General features: G+C 51.3%; 1 protein-coding gene across 1 annotated transcript; it reads right to left on the bottom strand.

The window, feature by feature from the left end:
* Positions 1-844: 844 nt before the first annotated feature.
* Positions 845-15,670, bottom strand: Ppp1r10 (protein phosphatase 1 regulatory subunit 10). The gene is made up of 19 exons (XM_051153615.1): positions 15,398-15,670; positions 9,495-9,612; positions 8,800-8,886; positions 8,522-8,657; positions 7,872-7,923; positions 5,474-5,551; positions 5,163-5,336; positions 4,892-4,997; positions 4,697-4,809; positions 4,219-4,319; positions 3,885-4,032; positions 3,627-3,785; positions 3,298-3,544; positions 3,130-3,193; positions 2,827-3,024; positions 2,533-2,608; positions 2,181-2,294; positions 1,365-2,081; positions 845-1,160 (listed from the first exon to the last, which is right to left on the bottom strand). Exons 2-19 carry the CDS (start codon positions 9,599-9,601, stop codon positions 1,051-1,053), a joined length of 2,787 nt encoding a protein of 928 aa, XP_051009572.1. The 5' UTR covers positions 9,602-9,612; positions 15,398-15,670; the 3' UTR covers positions 845-1,050.
* Between the last annotated feature and the right edge of the window lie 196 nt (positions 15,671-15,866).

Here is a 15,866-nt window from a genome sequence, read left to right as displayed (position 1 = left end):
CAAGTGCTCCAAGCCGCCAGCCCAGCTCTGCAGCCTGGGCTGTTATTAAAAGAATCAAAATTCAAAATACACGAGGGTTAAATGAGCTGCTTCTCTTTCCACTGTTTATTATTAATGTACAAAATATACAAAATCAAAAGAAAAACTCCTCAAATCCATTGTGGTTCTAACCCAAGACCCTGCACAAAACCAACCCACTGTTTTCATAGAAAACAACTGATGCCAAGACAGGGAAGGAGAGGACCGGGAAAGGGCCACTCCTGCGGAATCTGCCCAGGAAGCCTCACACTGACAGGGTTCCATGGAGGGTGAGGGGCAAGCCCACTCCCAAAGGCAGTGCATGTAGTGCGTCAGGCCCGGTGCACCCGGCTCAAATTGATGAAAGCTGGTCTCACACGGAGTCTCTAAAATGGCTGTAGGTAAGAGTGGCCCAGCACTGCAGGCCTCCCCTCTGCCAGCTACAACTCTGACTGGATCCAGATATGAGTGTGCCATCACTGAACCTAGCAGACCCATGACGGCTCGGCAAAGGACTCAACAGGAACTGGCCCGTGTGGGGCACAACTAGAGGGCGGGGTGTTCCAGAACTCAATTCCTGCCAGTGGAGCCCTCAGTGCAGTGGGATATGTGTCACCCCTCACCCAGTGAGCATGGCTTGGATGGTTTCTAAGTGCGTCTGACCAGCTCAGCTCCCTGTGCGTGTGGAGAAAGAGCAGAGGTCTCCAGGGCGACCAGCTTTAGGCTCTCAGGCGTCGGGGCGAGTACTGGAAGGGGTTTGGGACACAGGGCAAATCTCCTCACAAAGTGAAGCCGGCTGTCTCAGCAGTCCAGCGTATAGCGTGTGTCCAGTCTCTCTCCTCTCCAGACTGGAGGGGACTATGTACATCAATGTGCACCAGTAATCAGAAACCCCCAGGAACCCAACCAGGTGGGAACTGAGGGGGCCGGCTCCTCATCAGCTGGGAAAAGGGAAAGTGGGCCTCACAGAAGCCATAACCGAGTGGAAGGAGCAAGGCTGCAGTCCACGGGGCACGGGTAGGGTGGGCGGGCCTACGGCAGCGGGGGCCCATTGACCCCCGGGTGGTAGAAGGCACAGTTGTTCTCATAGCGGCAGTTGCCCTTCATCATGAAATGCCTGCAGACCGGGCGGTTCGACATGTCTGTGGGACGACGGCAGGACGGTTACAAACAGCTAAGGACCCCATCACCCTCCCACCCCAGGCCAGAGCAACAGTGCTGGGGGCTCGTGGAAGGCTGAGAATAGTGATCGCCTTCCTTGTGCACAGAGGGGTCGTGGAGCCCTCATGTTCTTCCCAGCTCTCCCTCCACCCCCGGGTATGGTGAGCCCTCAGGCGTGTCCTCACCTCCTCCGTGACTGTGGCCTCCATCATGCCCTCGGTGGCCGCCTCCTCCATGGCCATCGTGACCTCGGTGCTCATGAGGTGGTGGCCCTCGATGGTCGTGGCTTCGATGACTAGGGACATCATGTGGCCGGTGGCCATGGGGTCCCCCGTGTCCAGGGCCATCATGGGGACGATGCCCACTGCCCATTCCTCCACCAGGTCCGTCATGGGAGCGATGCCCACTGCCCATTCCTCCACCAGGTCCGTCATGGGAGCGATGCCCACTGCCCATTCCTCCACCAGGTCCGTCATGGGAGCGATGCCCACTGCCCATTCCTCCACCAGGTCCGTCATGGGAGCGATGCCCACTGCCCATTCCTCCACCAGGTCCATCATGGGAGCGATGCCCACTGCTGCCGCCCATGCTCCCACCAGGGCCTTCATGTGGGCGGTGCCCACCACCTCCAACCATGCCTCCTCCACCAGGACCCCCTCGGCCATTTGGGGGTCCTCCAGAACGACCTCCTCTGGCTCCTCGGAATGGAGGGGGTGGTGGTGGCTCATTTCCTCCACGACCCCCTCGGCCTCTGTGGTAGGGTCCAGGCCCTGGGCCCCCACGCATTGGGCCACCTCGCATAGGGTCACCTGGGCCATCCCAGAAGGGATCACCTCCCCGAGGAGGGGGTGGGGGACCCAGGAGACGTGGCCCCACGGGTCCTCCAGGGCCACCATGGGGACCTGTTAGAGGGAAGACAGTCATCAGTTACACGCTATGCTCTACCACCGCCATGCCCTGGCCCGTCACCAGGCAGCAAGGAAGCCGTTTCTCTCACTCACCTGGCATGGGCCCTCCAGGACCTGGGGGGAAATGCTGCATGCCCTTAGGGCCCCCGGGGCCTCCAGGTGGGAAGCCATTGGCTACAGGACCAGGACCGAGGAGTCCATGTGGCACTGTGAGTGAGAACAGGAGTCAAACAGTCAGAAGGATTGTAGAAAAATGGCTTCCCAAGCAAGCGTGCCCAGCGAACCCCAGACCAACCTGGCAGAGTCCTGCTCTGTGTCCAGTGTGCCCTCCCGCTTCTTGCCCAGTGGCAACAGACCCGTGCTCTTCAGCATCCGGGAAACCCTGTTCCCCAACCTGCCGCCAGCAGTGTCCTCCCCAGGCCCCGGGGCCGGCCCTGAGGGTTACCCAGCATCTGCTTGAGCCTGTCGGAGTAGTCTGGCTGTCTCAGCAGCTCCTCAGAAGGGTGGCTGTTTGGACTGCCCTGTGAGCAAGTGAAGCGACAGTCACAAGAGTGACAGCAACAACTCAGTAGGGAAACGGGGGACAGAAACAGGGTGCAGGCTGCCCCGGGCCAGTCTGGGTGACAGACACAGAGAGACCTTTTCCCAGACACACTTGAAACTCAAAACTAGAGTGAAGAGTGGGAGACTGGATCTGAAGAGGACGCGAGGAGGCCCACTTGAGAAGAAGGCTGCGTACCATGATAGAGGTGAGGATCTCCTGGACGTTGATCCCTCCTCCTCCTCCAGGGCCCTGGGGGCTCTTCCCAGCTCCCATGCTTCCCATAAGATTGGCCAGAACTGGAGGCAGCTTGGAGCCTCCTGCTCCATCAGGTGAGCCAGCAGATCCCCCTGGCTCCAGGGTCTCAACATAGGGTGCCTCATCCATGGAGCACTCCTGAGAATAGAAAAGAACAAATCAGGGCTGAGGCCAACAACGCAGAGGCACCCTCACATGAGCGCCCATCCCTGCTGTGCCACCCACAGAGCGACAGCAACTCACCTCATCCAAGGGGATCAGTTTGGGGGGGATGGGCTCATACGGTTCAGGGTCAGGCTCATGAGGACTGAAAGAAGAAAAGGAGCCAGTTATATTAACCAATCCCGGTCTCGAAGCTCTCTGCAGTCCTCCCTAGGTCCCTACCATGCGGGCAGCAGCACCTCCACTCACCTCTCCTTGTTCAGGAAGAGCTCCTGAAGGATGCCCTTCTCCCTCTCCGCCTGGATGTATCGCTCCTGGCTGTTGCTTCCAGGGATGACGAGGGGCGAGGGCAGAGCCAGAGGCCGGGGGCACACCCACGGCACCTTCTCCTCCATGTTGTCGTGGCTCAGCCGCCGGGCTGTCTCAAAAGCATGTCGGTCTGACAAGATCTCACGCTTAGCAGCCTCACCGAAGTCCTTGATCTTGTTCACGTTCACTGTGGGGAGATCAAGAGGTCAAGCGAGCCAGCCTGCCTGGGCTCGGCTCTCGGAGCTGCGCGCAGGGAACTGGCCTTGTACCTCGTTCAGTTTCATCTAGTTCAAAGTAGAAATACTCTCTCAGCTTGCCCTCCTCAGGCCACGTCACAGTCTTCCTCTTCCTGCCCTTCCGAGTCAGCTGGCTGGGGTCTCCAGGGCTCTCCACAGGCTTTGCGTCCAGAGCTCCTGGCTCTGAGGAGACTGAAAACAAGACAGGTTTCAGATGAAGCTGTGAGCAACAAAGGTCTCACCCAGAGATCCAGCCTTACGAGAAGCCCCAGGCCAGCCTCGGCAGGTCACCTGCATCCATGAGCTCCGGGACTTCCACAGGTGGCACTGGAGTGCCAGGGCGGTCGGTGTCCATGGGCTCAGCAGGGGGTGCTGGCTCTGGGGAGGACGGTTTGGCTGCGCTTGGCTCGGTGCTTGTTTTCCCTTCAAAAGGGCTGGGCTGTCATGAAAAAGAAAGTAGCCAGTGAGCTGACAGGACCCCCAAGGAAACGAGTCCAGGACCCTAAATGCCAATGGCACCACCGCAGCTTACACCTGAAGGCACACCCTTGCTCTCAGCCACAACAGCCCCTGACCCCTGCACCTCATGTACCCTATCACCAAAACCCACTTCTGGGGCTCATACCTTTGCAGCAGTAGGTGACAGAACCTTCTTCTTTTTCTTAATTTTGATGCCTGGGACAGGAGCTGAGTTGAGAGCATCCAGAAAGCCCAGGCCCTCCATAGCTACACAGGGGAAAAGAAGAGTGACTGAGCACAGACTTCCACCACAAGCCTCATCTGCAGAATCCAAGCAGAAAGCAGAACGGGCCCCTGACCAAAGTGACCAGGAAGCAAGGTTCACACAGGAAGTCCCCGTTATCCCGTTTTCTGTTGGCAGGAAGCCATGATTTTGATCACAATTCATTAAGCAAATGGCGGAGGGTCCAGCCCTGAGGAGAACAGCTGAGAAGGCTGCCACCTGAGAGGGCACAGCTCCCTGCCCAGTGTGACTCCTATGGAAAGGAGTTCCAGAAGAGCAACAATTCCAGGATGCCGAGACATCAAAGGCAAAGCCAAGCCAAGCACTGACAGGCACCCAGAAGAGGGCACTGCACACTCACGCTGCGGGGGGATGATCTTCACTTTGATCTCTTTGGTGGTATTGGGGGTCGTGTTGAGGGGCTTGTACTTCTTCTCTGCAGGGGGGGCAGCGTCGCCCGGAGCAGCCGTGGCACTACAAAAGGGGGACAGTCAGCAATCTCCCAACCCGTCTCTGCAAAGGCCCCCCGACTCCTCAGAACCCACACTGCACGCACCTCTGACGCTTGAGGGGGATGGGCTTCAGGTTGTACTTGTCCGACACCACCACGGTGCTGCAGCTCTTCTTCACAGGCACCAGAGACGGGGTGTCCAGCTCTAGTCCTGGGGAGAAACATGCAGATGGCAGTTCCACTCTGACCCTCGCCGCCCCTCCATGTGCCCCTGCTTTCCTTCCTCTTTCTCAGACTCGGACATCATAATCCAACTCCCAGCCCAAGGGACAGCTCTGCAGACTGAGGGCCCTGCAAGGCCTGCTGGCGGCCTTACCAGTGGAGCGGAACTTGGCGTGACTGGGCGCTGTGGTTCGCAGTGACTTGGGCTTCTCCTTCTTCTTCTCCGGGGCCTCCTCAGCCCGTGTCTCAGCCTTCGCTTCCGTCACAGGTCGCTCAGGAAGCATGGCTCGACTTTTCCCCTCTTCTTTCCTTTTCTTTTTATCTTTCTCTGTTATGGAAAAATAAAGCAGGTAAAAATCTCATTTAGATAAACAGAGCGCTGCTGGAGGTGAAGAATCAGCCTAGACACACAAGGGCTACCGTCTAAGGGAGGAGAGACAGCTGGGTGAAGGGCGAGGACCTTACCTGCAGGCTGGGTGCTACTCTGGGAGCGGATGACAGCCATCCAGTCACTGACAAGGACTGATGCCAATTTCCGGAGCTCTGCAGGTGAAAAATGGAAAAATTACTTATTTAGTAATAATTTAATTATTTCCAGTAATAGAAAATAGAATGTTTGAAAAAATACAGTTAAATCTGTTCAATGGAGGAAAAAAAAAAAGTTTTAAGAATGTGACATGTAATGTTGATTTTTTCTTGTGGGCCTAGCCCTTTAAAGGGTCCCCAGTTGCTCTTTAAGTATTCTTAGTTAGGGATGGAGAGATGGCTCAGAGGTTAAGAGTACTGACTGTTCTTTCAAAGGCACTGAGTTCAATTCCCAGCAACCACATGGTGGCTCACACCATCTATAAAGTGGTCTAGTGCCCTTTTCTGACCTGCAGACACACATACGGGCAGAACACTGTATAAATAATAAATACATTTTTAAAAAAAGAAAAAAAGAATTGACCCTATGACCTTCAGTGTTGGTTGCCTCTTGGGTTTCTGGGAACCAGAGATAATATAAAAACGCCAGCAGTGGCTCAGAAAGGAAGACTGAGTAGAGTGAGAAGAGAAGGCAGCTGGTGCAGAAGAGAGCTGAGCCAGGAAAAGCTGATCCGAGCAGTTAGGCTGGAACGGCTGTTAGTTTGGGGCTGGGAGAAGAGACTGCTTCAGCAGACTGTGGGGAGCTGAGGGAGAAATGGCTGGGAGAAACACTTGAAGGGGCTGGAAACTGGGAGGAACAGTTGGGAAAGAAATTAGATTTAGGGGCTCTCTCTCTCTCCCTTCTTTCCTTCTTAATCGACTGTTCAAGGGTGAAACCCTGGGGACAAAGGTTGGGGAAAGAACCCACTAAGTAGCAGTGACATGCTTACAAATAAAGAACTGTGAAGCGGCCTTTTCTGCTGACTGCTGTGGGCAGCGGGCACAGACCACCTCATCAACACTGGGAAGTGAAGTGAGAACACACCCACAGGCCATTTTATGTGTTACCATCTCCAAACTGCAGACTCACTTAGCAAGTAAGATGGCCACACACCATGAAAGCCTCTAACAGCCACTGCTGCCACTTCTGTCAAGGCCACGGGAGCCTCCCGCATCTCCAAGACAGGAGGGTCTCAATACCTTTTTGGAGCTGGGCACAGGGCACTTTGACCCCAACTTAAAAGCCAAGGTAGAGGTGGGTGGGCCTGAGAGCTCAATGCCAGCCATGTCTACAAAGCTCGAGCACAGACAGGGCAGATGTTAAGATCCTGTTCTCTCAAAACCAAAACAAGACCCACAGCCTTTTGGAGCAACAGATGCTCTAGTTAGACTGAATTCTGAGTAACAAGGGCTATAGAACTTTAAACACCTAAAGAAGCACAGTTAATGAAACTATTCAGCGGCTGGAGAGAAAGCTCAGCAGTAGGGACAATGGCTGGTTTACTAGAGAACACGGGTCAAAGTGTCAGCACCCACACGGTTGCTCATGGCTGTCTGTAACTCTAGTTCTAAGTGCACTCTTGGCCCCCACAGGCACCGCATGCACACGGTGCGCAGACACATGTGCAGGTAGAACACCCCCACACACATGTGAATGTAAACAGGAAGCAGGTGGAGAGGAGGGGCAGACAGCGTCCCTGAGGTCATCCTCTATGTGACATGTACTCTGAGAAATCATAAAACCGCAAGATGCTTAGTATCTCAAAGAACCAAATACTGAGACTAAAACTAAGAAAAAAGGGTGAAAAGCTAGAGAGTGGTTTCCACATAATACTTAAGTTCTTACCCAACATGCAGGGGACTCCGGGAAGGACTCCCCAGAAACATATAAATAAATACCCGTAAAGCCCAGTACTATGAGTTAAAGCAAAGTGGGCTCCTCGCCTTCAGGAACAGTTCTTCACAGGGAAGAACTTGAGACAGGCTCATGAGCTCCCCTGACACCAAAGTCTGCAAAGTGAGTTCCAGGTCAGCAGATTCCCTATCTCACATAATCATAGCACGAAGAGCCTCTCCTCCAAATGCTCCCTGACAGGCACAGCTCGTGTGGAAAACTGAGCGGGTTTCATTTGGGATCCAGGCGGGGGATCGGGTTAGAGCAGTCTACTAGGAAGACAAAGCAGAGCGCACACGAGGCACAGACCTCCACATGTCCAAAGCACCGAGTTAAGGCTGGCACAGCGGCGCACACCTTCAGTCCCAGCACTGGGGAGAGAGGCAGGTGGATCTAGGATTCCAAGGCCAGACTGATCTGCATGGTAAGTTCCAGGACAGCCAGGTCACACAGACAAACACTATCTCCCAAAAAATAGAAAAATGGAGGGAGGGAAAGAGGGACAGAAAAGCAGAAGTAAGCAAGAACCCGGCCGAGGCCGCGATGCAGTGGCCCGGCACACACCTTCATCCTCACTGGACTTGCTCAGCTGCTTCACCAGTTTTGCTGTATTGTTCTGTAATGAGAGGAGGGACGGCAGGAAGTGAGTGCAGGCTCAACAAGCGCACCCACCCCTGCAGCGCTGGCAACCCTAACCTTTCCCAAACACGCAGATACCGTTGCTTCTCAAGGGTCTCTTGCTGGGTGCGGTGACACATGTCTTTAATCCCAGTACTTGGGAGGCAGAGACAAGAGGGTCTCCATGAGTTCAAGGTCAGCCTGGTCTACAGAGTAAGTCCAGGACAGCCAGGGATACACGGAGAAACCCTGTCTCACAACAGACAGACAAAAAAAGAAAGCATCTCTCTGTGTAACCCTGAGAGGCCTGGAACTCACTCTGCAGACCAGGCTGGCCTTAAACAAGACCCACCTGCCTCTGACGCTGCCTCCTGAGGTCTGGGGTTAAAGGCGTGGCCATGATGCCCAGCTACAGATACAGTCTTACTTAATCCTACAAAGACCCAGTGAGAAGGGCTAGAGATGCAGCTGAGCTGGCCGAGTAAGTGGGAATAAGACTCAACTCAGTCCCTCTTTAGTGCTGGGAAACTGAGGCTCAGACACACAAAGGGCCCCTGCCGTCACTCTCAGGCCTGGTAGAGGAGAAGCGCAGGTACCTGCTTGAGATGCTCCACAGTGAGCGGAAGGTGCTGCAGCGTCAGCACAATCTGCTGCAGGAGAGGAATGTTGTTGGTCGTCTTTGAATACGTTAACCAGTTGTTGAGAAGTTTGTAGCCACCAACATCAATAAACCTGCAGGCAGGTGAGAGCAGAATCTGGGAAGCCCTTCCAAGCATCTATAACCAGCAGGCAAGCTCACATGCGCAAAGACCCAGAAACCCCATGCCTCCCTCCTCCCATTACAGCCGCCCCCCCGAAACCCCCAGCCACTTACTTCATGAGCACTTCCGGGGCCTGGGTCTGCAGGATGATGTTCAGGTATGTGCACCGGCTCACCATCTTTCGTGCCTCCTTCATCAGACTGAAAGAGGGTTCCAGTTAGCCATGGGACAGAGCACCTGAGCTTAGCATCACCAGTACTGAAGTCACAGCTTCGGGGGCTTATTAGCCTAGGCTAGTCTTCCTCCTGAGTGCTGGGAGGACAGGCACGAGGAATGCCTGCCAGCTCATCCCTTACAGGACAGGCCTTGAATCCTAGGGTCCTGGAGACCCCCGGATGACACTCTTTGCTCTGGGAGGGAGTCCCCAGGCCTCCATGATTGTGGCGGGTGGAAGGCAGCAGAGGCTCCTGGGAGAGCACCCCTCTTCTCCCAGCACAGACACAACTGCCTCCAGGTACAGTCAGGGCTCACACAGCTTCCCCTCACTGCAGCCTTAGACTGGCTTAGTTGTCTGCTTTCTCAGGAAAACCATGATAATCTCTCAAGGAAAATGACTTTTTTGGGTAGAGACACAACATGACCCAAAACAGAACCAAGACTTCTGTCCAACACTCCCTTGCTTTCACCCCACCAAGACTCTCTTGCCTCCATCACAGCCAACAGCAAGAGACCCTGACTCTTTGTCCCATTCTGATAACTCAAGCCTTGTCTCCTCTGCTGAGAAGGAACCCGGAGAGGGCAGGCTCACCTGAAGATCTTGGAAATCCCATCCACACTCCTCACTTCTCCATCACGAGTCAGGAAGCTATCCAGACCCTTGAGGAGCTCTTTGGGGTCTATGGGGCCCGAACCCATAATGGTGGTTTCTGAGGTCAAAACAAAACAAAACAGGATAAATGGGTGACGAAGACAGCTCTAACTGAACCCTGTAATAAATACCGCTGGCGCATGAGAAACAGTGACTAATTAACCTATGTTCAACTCAACTGTGCTCTAGAGTAGCAAAATCAAATCATGCTCACAAAGTAGCCTTGACAACTTAAGCTTGGGGCTAATGCAAGGACCCAAAATTGGAGTGTATGGCCCCAGCACTCACTCCACCTCTCCTTCCTAGATGATCCCTTCCCAAGAACGGTGCATCATTGCTAAGACCCTTGATACAATGTTCACTTCCTCATGTCTGTAAGAAGGTCCTGGCCCTAACTAGCTGCTGCGAATTCTGATGAGGGGGCCCGCTGTAGCTCTCTAAGATAACTGAGACAACCCTGGGTATCTGGGTTTAAAAAAAAAAAAAAAAATCATCAATCAATCATCCTCTCTGCAAAAATCAATTCCCTTTTATCTTGGCTGTTTAAGAGTCATAATCACGAGAGAAGAACGTGCCAGCTCAGGTGGCTGATGGAGAAAACAACAAAGCGCTGAGCTGAGCCTTCCCCAGGGAGCCGTGCATGGCTCTGAGAAACAAGAGAGCCTGAGAAGGGCAGGCTCTGTCAGCCCTGAGCAATGTTACCTATCCACCAAACACAAAACAAGATTTATTGTTCCAAAGTTCAAGAAAAACTTGGCTTGTGCTTTCAGAAGCAAAGATGCAAACCTGACCCTCTCCTGTCCAAGATTCCCAAAAAATGTCCAAGAGCCGAGAACCAGAAACCAGGACCCAAAAGAAGAAATGAGAGGTGAAGGCGTGCTAAGTTTGACGACACCACTTCAAATCAGGCTGGGAAAGGAGTTAACGCCGCACTCCTTCTACGGAAACGAAGCCATTTTGAGGCCAGAATTCCAGATGGATGATTAGGGCTGACATGGGTCTGAATGGGAGTTTTGGGTGCACTTCTATGAGCACTGGCTTCTGACACACAAAAGCACAGGCCTCCTCGGAAGCAGAAGTGGCCAGTCTAGCAAGAACAGGACAAAGGGGAGGCCCTGGCTCTTGCACATCACAGATACAGCAAATGCAGCCCCTAGGTTGAAGCCAGTCTATAACAGAACAAAACAAAAAATTGCATTTTCTAGAGAAAATAGGATCCTTGCAATACAAATCAATTGGTTTTTCCCAGACAAACCAGGAGAGAAAGATGTGTAAAAGGAGCTGACCTGTTTTCCTGGCTTAGACATGTTTAATCTGAGCCGAGAAGCTGTTAAAGACAAGAGTGACTCTCCAGACGAGATAAAATTCAGAGTGTAAAACAAAACAAAAATTCAGTTTTAAGTGTGGATTTTCTAGTGGCCTAGGGCGGCGGCGGCGGCAGCGAGGAGGAAGAGGAGCAGAGCAGAGGCAGGAGTCTCTGCTCTGGAGGCAGAAGCCTGAGGGCTCAGCACAGGCAGCCATGCAGGGAAGGCAAGCAGTGAGCAACACTTGTTAACTGCTGTAGCCAACACGTTGGAGCTGAGATCAAAGGAGAAAACCATTCAAGAACACTGGAAATGTTCACAAGGGGACAAACTCACTGATGTGTGGCCATCTCCCTGTGACCTCAGACAGCAGACAAGAACACTGGAAATGTTCACAAGGGGACAAACTCACTGACGTGTGGCCATCTCCCTGTGACCTCAGACAGCAGACAGTGGTTTGTGGAAGCTCCAGGTACATAGTAACAGATTTCCCATCTGTTAAGACTGGAAAAGGAATGAATGGGCCCAAAGTAGTAATACATAAAGCAATATCAAGTAGGGAGTTTTCAAAACTTTTATATACACATCGATCTATTAGAACCCCAAATAAAAAGGTACGCAATTGGTCAAGCCTCGAATTAAACATTACTTCATTCCAGTCCCTCTGAACACAGCTCAGTGACTGAAACCCAGAGCAAAACATATCTCCTTTGTATGTCTGCCTATGAACTAACAGGCCTAATTCTAATGTTCCTTCATTCAAGAGCAGACAAGACAGAGGACAGCCACCTTCAGAGAAACTGGACCAATGAGTACAAAGCTTGGGCCATGGCTAGTGCCATCTGCTGGAAGTGGGACTTAGGTATTTTAAGATTCCATTTACATAAACAATAAAAGGCACATTAGTCAAGGAAGCCGGGCAAGCGCACAGGAATATTAAGGTGCTCACTTCCCGCTCTCTCATGGATTTGGATGACTGAACTTGTCTCCTCACAGTGAAATGTGCGTTTTCTTGGTGCCTTTTCTTCAGTTGCATTTACTCATCAGGGACCCTAGCGCCTTACAACCTAGGTCCTCATCTTCACAGCCAAGCTATAGGGTTTCCCGTGGGAGCAAAGGAAGACTGCATCATGTTTGGAGCAGGTCTGTGGTGAGAGCCCGAAGCTGCGCTGACCAGGGTGGGCAGGGGCAGCACCCAAGCATCCCACTCCTGCTCTGGAGTTTGAAGCCGAGGAAGCTTTCTGTAACCATCAAGAACTCAGGTCATGTTTTGGTTTGGTTTTGTTACCCGGCTGCCAATCTCCATGAAGGCCACAGAAGGAGACAAGCGAAGAATGCCTATGGTGCACCTCGACCTTCTAAGTACTGGGGATGGTCTACAATTCTTACCAGGTAACAACTTCCTGCCGGGCTTCAAAGTGAATCTGACCTCAGGGTTGTTTGGTTTTAAATGGTGGAAAAGCATCCATCTGGCTAGTTACTTAAACATCTACCACCACTTCATCCTGAATCAGTTCAAGAAACAAGGTCCATGCAAGCCGGGTTGCTTTACAAAGGTCTTCTGACAAGAGGGAAAAGAACTGCCAGCTCTTCTCTGCTGGACCTGGGCACCTCTGAAAGCAGAACTGTTTGCCCTCTTCCCTCAGTGTCTCCAAGAGCCTCCTGCTATGACCCAACAGTGGAATGGACTGTCTCAGGTGATTCGCAAGGTTCTATACCTTTACACAAGGCCCTGCTCCTCACTCACTGCTATTCTGAAAATCTGTTGTGTCTCAGGAAGACTATTTGGCTTTCAATAAAGGTACACAGTTACATCCAGCACCTGGCCCTACTGTAGGAGGGAGGTTCTCCAAGGTTCCCTAGGACGCCTTGCTTTCATCCCCACACCAGGAAGGCCTTCTGCACTAATTCCCTGCTCACTAGAGGTCAGGAACCCAGGGGGTGGAACGCTCAGCTCCCAAGGTAGGTATGCTGCAGAGGCACCTGGCAAGCTGCTTAGAGATAAAAAAAGACGTGTGGTAAACAGACATGGAGAAGAGGCCCTCCCATTCAGCCAGAAGCCCAGGGAATGAGAATCCATACCCAGCAGAAACTGAGCCTGTGGCACCCAAGTCACCACAGGACAGCAGGACAAAAGGCTTACAGACTCTGCCTAGAAACTCCACACTTCAACACAGGACTTAAATTAGAAAAAAGGAAAGGAAAAAAATAGTATATGAAGAAATGTCAAAAGACTTGACTTTGAAAAAGTTGGGAAAAGAGATAAAGCAGCAGACACCCAGCCCCGCCCTCGAGGGCGTGGCCCTCCACACGCACGGCCAGCCCAGCACTCCACAGGCAGGAATGAAGAGGCACTCCTGGTCTCAGTGCTTCAAAGCAATTTCTTTTTAGGAAGGAAGGAAAAAGAAATTCAAAAAAGTGGCTCTCCGGAAAAGAAAGGTTGTGAAATGTAATACCAGAAATGTTTTGCTTACCAGAAACCGTAGCTTGACTCCCCCTGCCTCGAGTTTACAACTGCAGCCTCTCCTAAAGATTCACTTCTCATCCTAGTGCCAACATACGGGAACTAAGCAACTGCAGGTGATGGCACTGAACAGTTTATCCCCAAACTGAGAGGTGAGAATAAGGATGATTGACAAGAGTCCTGCAAGGGCCCGCCCTCCCCCAGACTGTCAAAAAGCAACCATTTCAGGAAGTCCCAGGGCCCATCCTGAGCAGAATGGCACATTTCACCTTCATTAGGCCCAACTGTCTGCTTAAGTTACTGTATCTCGCCCCAGTCTCTCAGACCTAAAGCAGGTGGGGTTTAATTGCCTTTTCACCCCTGGCAACTGAGGCAGAGCACATATCCAAGCAGTTGTGATGAGTGAAAGGTGAAAATAAAAGCAATGGGTTGTTAAGACACAAAAACTACAACTACACAAGGGCAGCTTCCACTCCTGGCTCTCGCTAAGCGTTTGCCCCTACTTCATAAAGATAAAAGGAACAAGAAAACGGTATTCGCCCCAGCAGCAATCGGCCAGGAGGAAAGCATTTGCTGGGGGTGGAGTTTCCAGAGAGGAAGGAAGCTGATTACATCACCTTTTTAGTGGCTCCTCCCCCCTGACCAAGTTTCTAGTGAGGCCCTAAGCTGACTGGCAAAAGAGAAAAACAAAGGAGAGGGACGCCATTTTGTTACGGAGCGGAGGAATCAAAAAACTTAAAAAGCTATTCCTATCTGCCGGCAGCTTTACTTAACACTAAAAAAAAAAAAAAAAAAAAAAAAAAAAAAAAAAAATCATCCACCCGCCCACCACTCACAATCTGTCCTATTTTAATTCAGATTAAGAGCCTACTGAAAATATACAATTTCCTGCGGGTTAAGAATCTGAATTTTCGCAAGGCTACACACAAAGAAACCCTGTCTCGAAAATATTTTTTTGAGCTCTCAACTGAAGTTCAATTTGCTACTACGCCGACCACCACAGTCCTCCCTATAATGGGAAGCGGGAAGGACTTTGACCCCTCAACAAAGAGGGTTGAGGTGGGAGGACAGGAGAAAAATGGGTCAAGACACAACCTGCAACGCCGCCGCTTGGAAGACAAAAGGACAAGGAAAAGTCGCCATATTTGAAGCAGGGAAGAAAAAAAATTCTTTTAACGACACAAATCTTCTAGAAAGATAGCATTCAATTGCACTAATGGCTTTAAAAATTATACTCCTGAGTTCGACATTTCCCAACCTTTCCACCCTCTTAACTGTACCCACCACCCACTAAAAAGTATCAAGTTAAAATGTTAATCACTTTTGCCTTAAATAACCTATGCAATCTGAAACAATTACAAGACATTCTTTACCTCCCCAAATGTTAGATTGTATGTACTTGTTACTAAGATTATATTTTGCCCTAAATTTAAGTGTCTTGCAATCTTTATTTCTAGATTGCCACCTATTTTAACCATACAATATATCCCAAGCAAATTACATTAAAATTGAGAGGATTTAACAATCACTTTAAAGACATAGCGAGCTAATATTTCTCTCTGCCCATCTCCTTACCCTGCAATCTTTATGTACAGATTGCTTATTAATCTGGCAAATTGAAAGGCGCTCTGCTTGTCTCACACACAAAGAAGTGGGACTTCTGGGCCACAAGATCCACCATCTTTTGTATGTGAGCTCATTAACCCTTTTGAAGACTGCTAACCAGAGGAAGGTAACCATTCCTCCTTATAATAGCAAAGGCTTATGCTTTGGCAGTCTGGAAATTTGCTGGATTATCAAGGGTTAACCGTCAAAATCCTCACTTGCTGGCCCTCCCTTCACCGTCTCCTTGCCTGCTCCACAGCAGGGAAGAGGCAGGTGGCAGGGGAGAGAACAAAGACTGTTTAGACCCACAGGACCTTTTTTTAATGGAGATTTAAGAGACCCGACTGGTCCTTCTCCGGTACTCTACATTTGTTCTATGGTCTCATTTCTTCCTCTCATTATTTTTGGTTTCACAACGGGAAACGTTGATTTCTTGTTGCAAGGCTGGTTTTTGAAAATTCGACACTTACTATCCAATTTTTTTGCGACGTCAGCACCTCGGGCTCAGGGGGGGAGGGGTAAAATTTTGGAGGAAAAAAAAAAAAGACCAAAACAACCAACCAGGACCCAAACTCAAGTTACTTGGGGGGCCTCATTGGATCAAAAAGTATTTTTAAAAAAGCAAAGACCAACTCAGTATTCATATTTCCCCCCACCCAACTCCATTTAGGGAGGGGGGGTCGTTGAAAAAAAAAAATTCTGAGTGGATTCCAAAAAGCAAATGCTGGGTGAGTGAGATTGGGTGGGTTGGGCAGGGAGGGTGGCTGATTATTTTTGAAGTTATGTGATGACAGTCCCTCGGCCACAGATTTCAAGTCCCAAGCAGCGCGGGCTGGTGGGGTGGGCAGGATAGGTGGGAAAGGGCGGAAGACACAAGTGGTTGGGCTGGTGGCCGCTCTTTTCCCTTTTCCCCCCTCTCAGGATCCTTTCAAGGGCTTA

This window comes from Acomys russatus, chromosome 11, assembly GCF_903995435.1.
Source record: "Acomys russatus chromosome 11, mAcoRus1.1, whole genome shotgun sequence".
Taxonomy (NCBI): domain Eukaryota; kingdom Metazoa; phylum Chordata; class Mammalia; order Rodentia; family Muridae; genus Acomys; species Acomys russatus.
The sequence above is the reverse complement of the archived record's forward strand: the minus strand, read 5'-3'. Positions and strand labels throughout refer to the sequence as shown.

What these genes read in the sequence shown, in the direction of transcription:
- Ppp1r10 (XM_051153615.1), bottom strand. Translation starts at nt 9,601, where the DNA reads ATGGGTTCGGGCCCCATAGACCCCAAAGAGCTCCTCAAGGGTCTGGAT. An exon ending in CCCGGAGCTCATGGATGCAG is followed by an intron (nt 3,786 to 3,884) that starts GTGACCTGCCGA and finishes TCTTGTTTTCAG; the next exon opens with TCTCCTCAGAGCCAGGAGCT. An exon ending in AGGCCACAGTCACGGAGGAG is followed by an intron (nt 1,161 to 1,364) that starts GTGAGGACACGC and finishes GTCGTCCCACAG; the next exon opens with ACATGTCGAACCGCCCGGTC.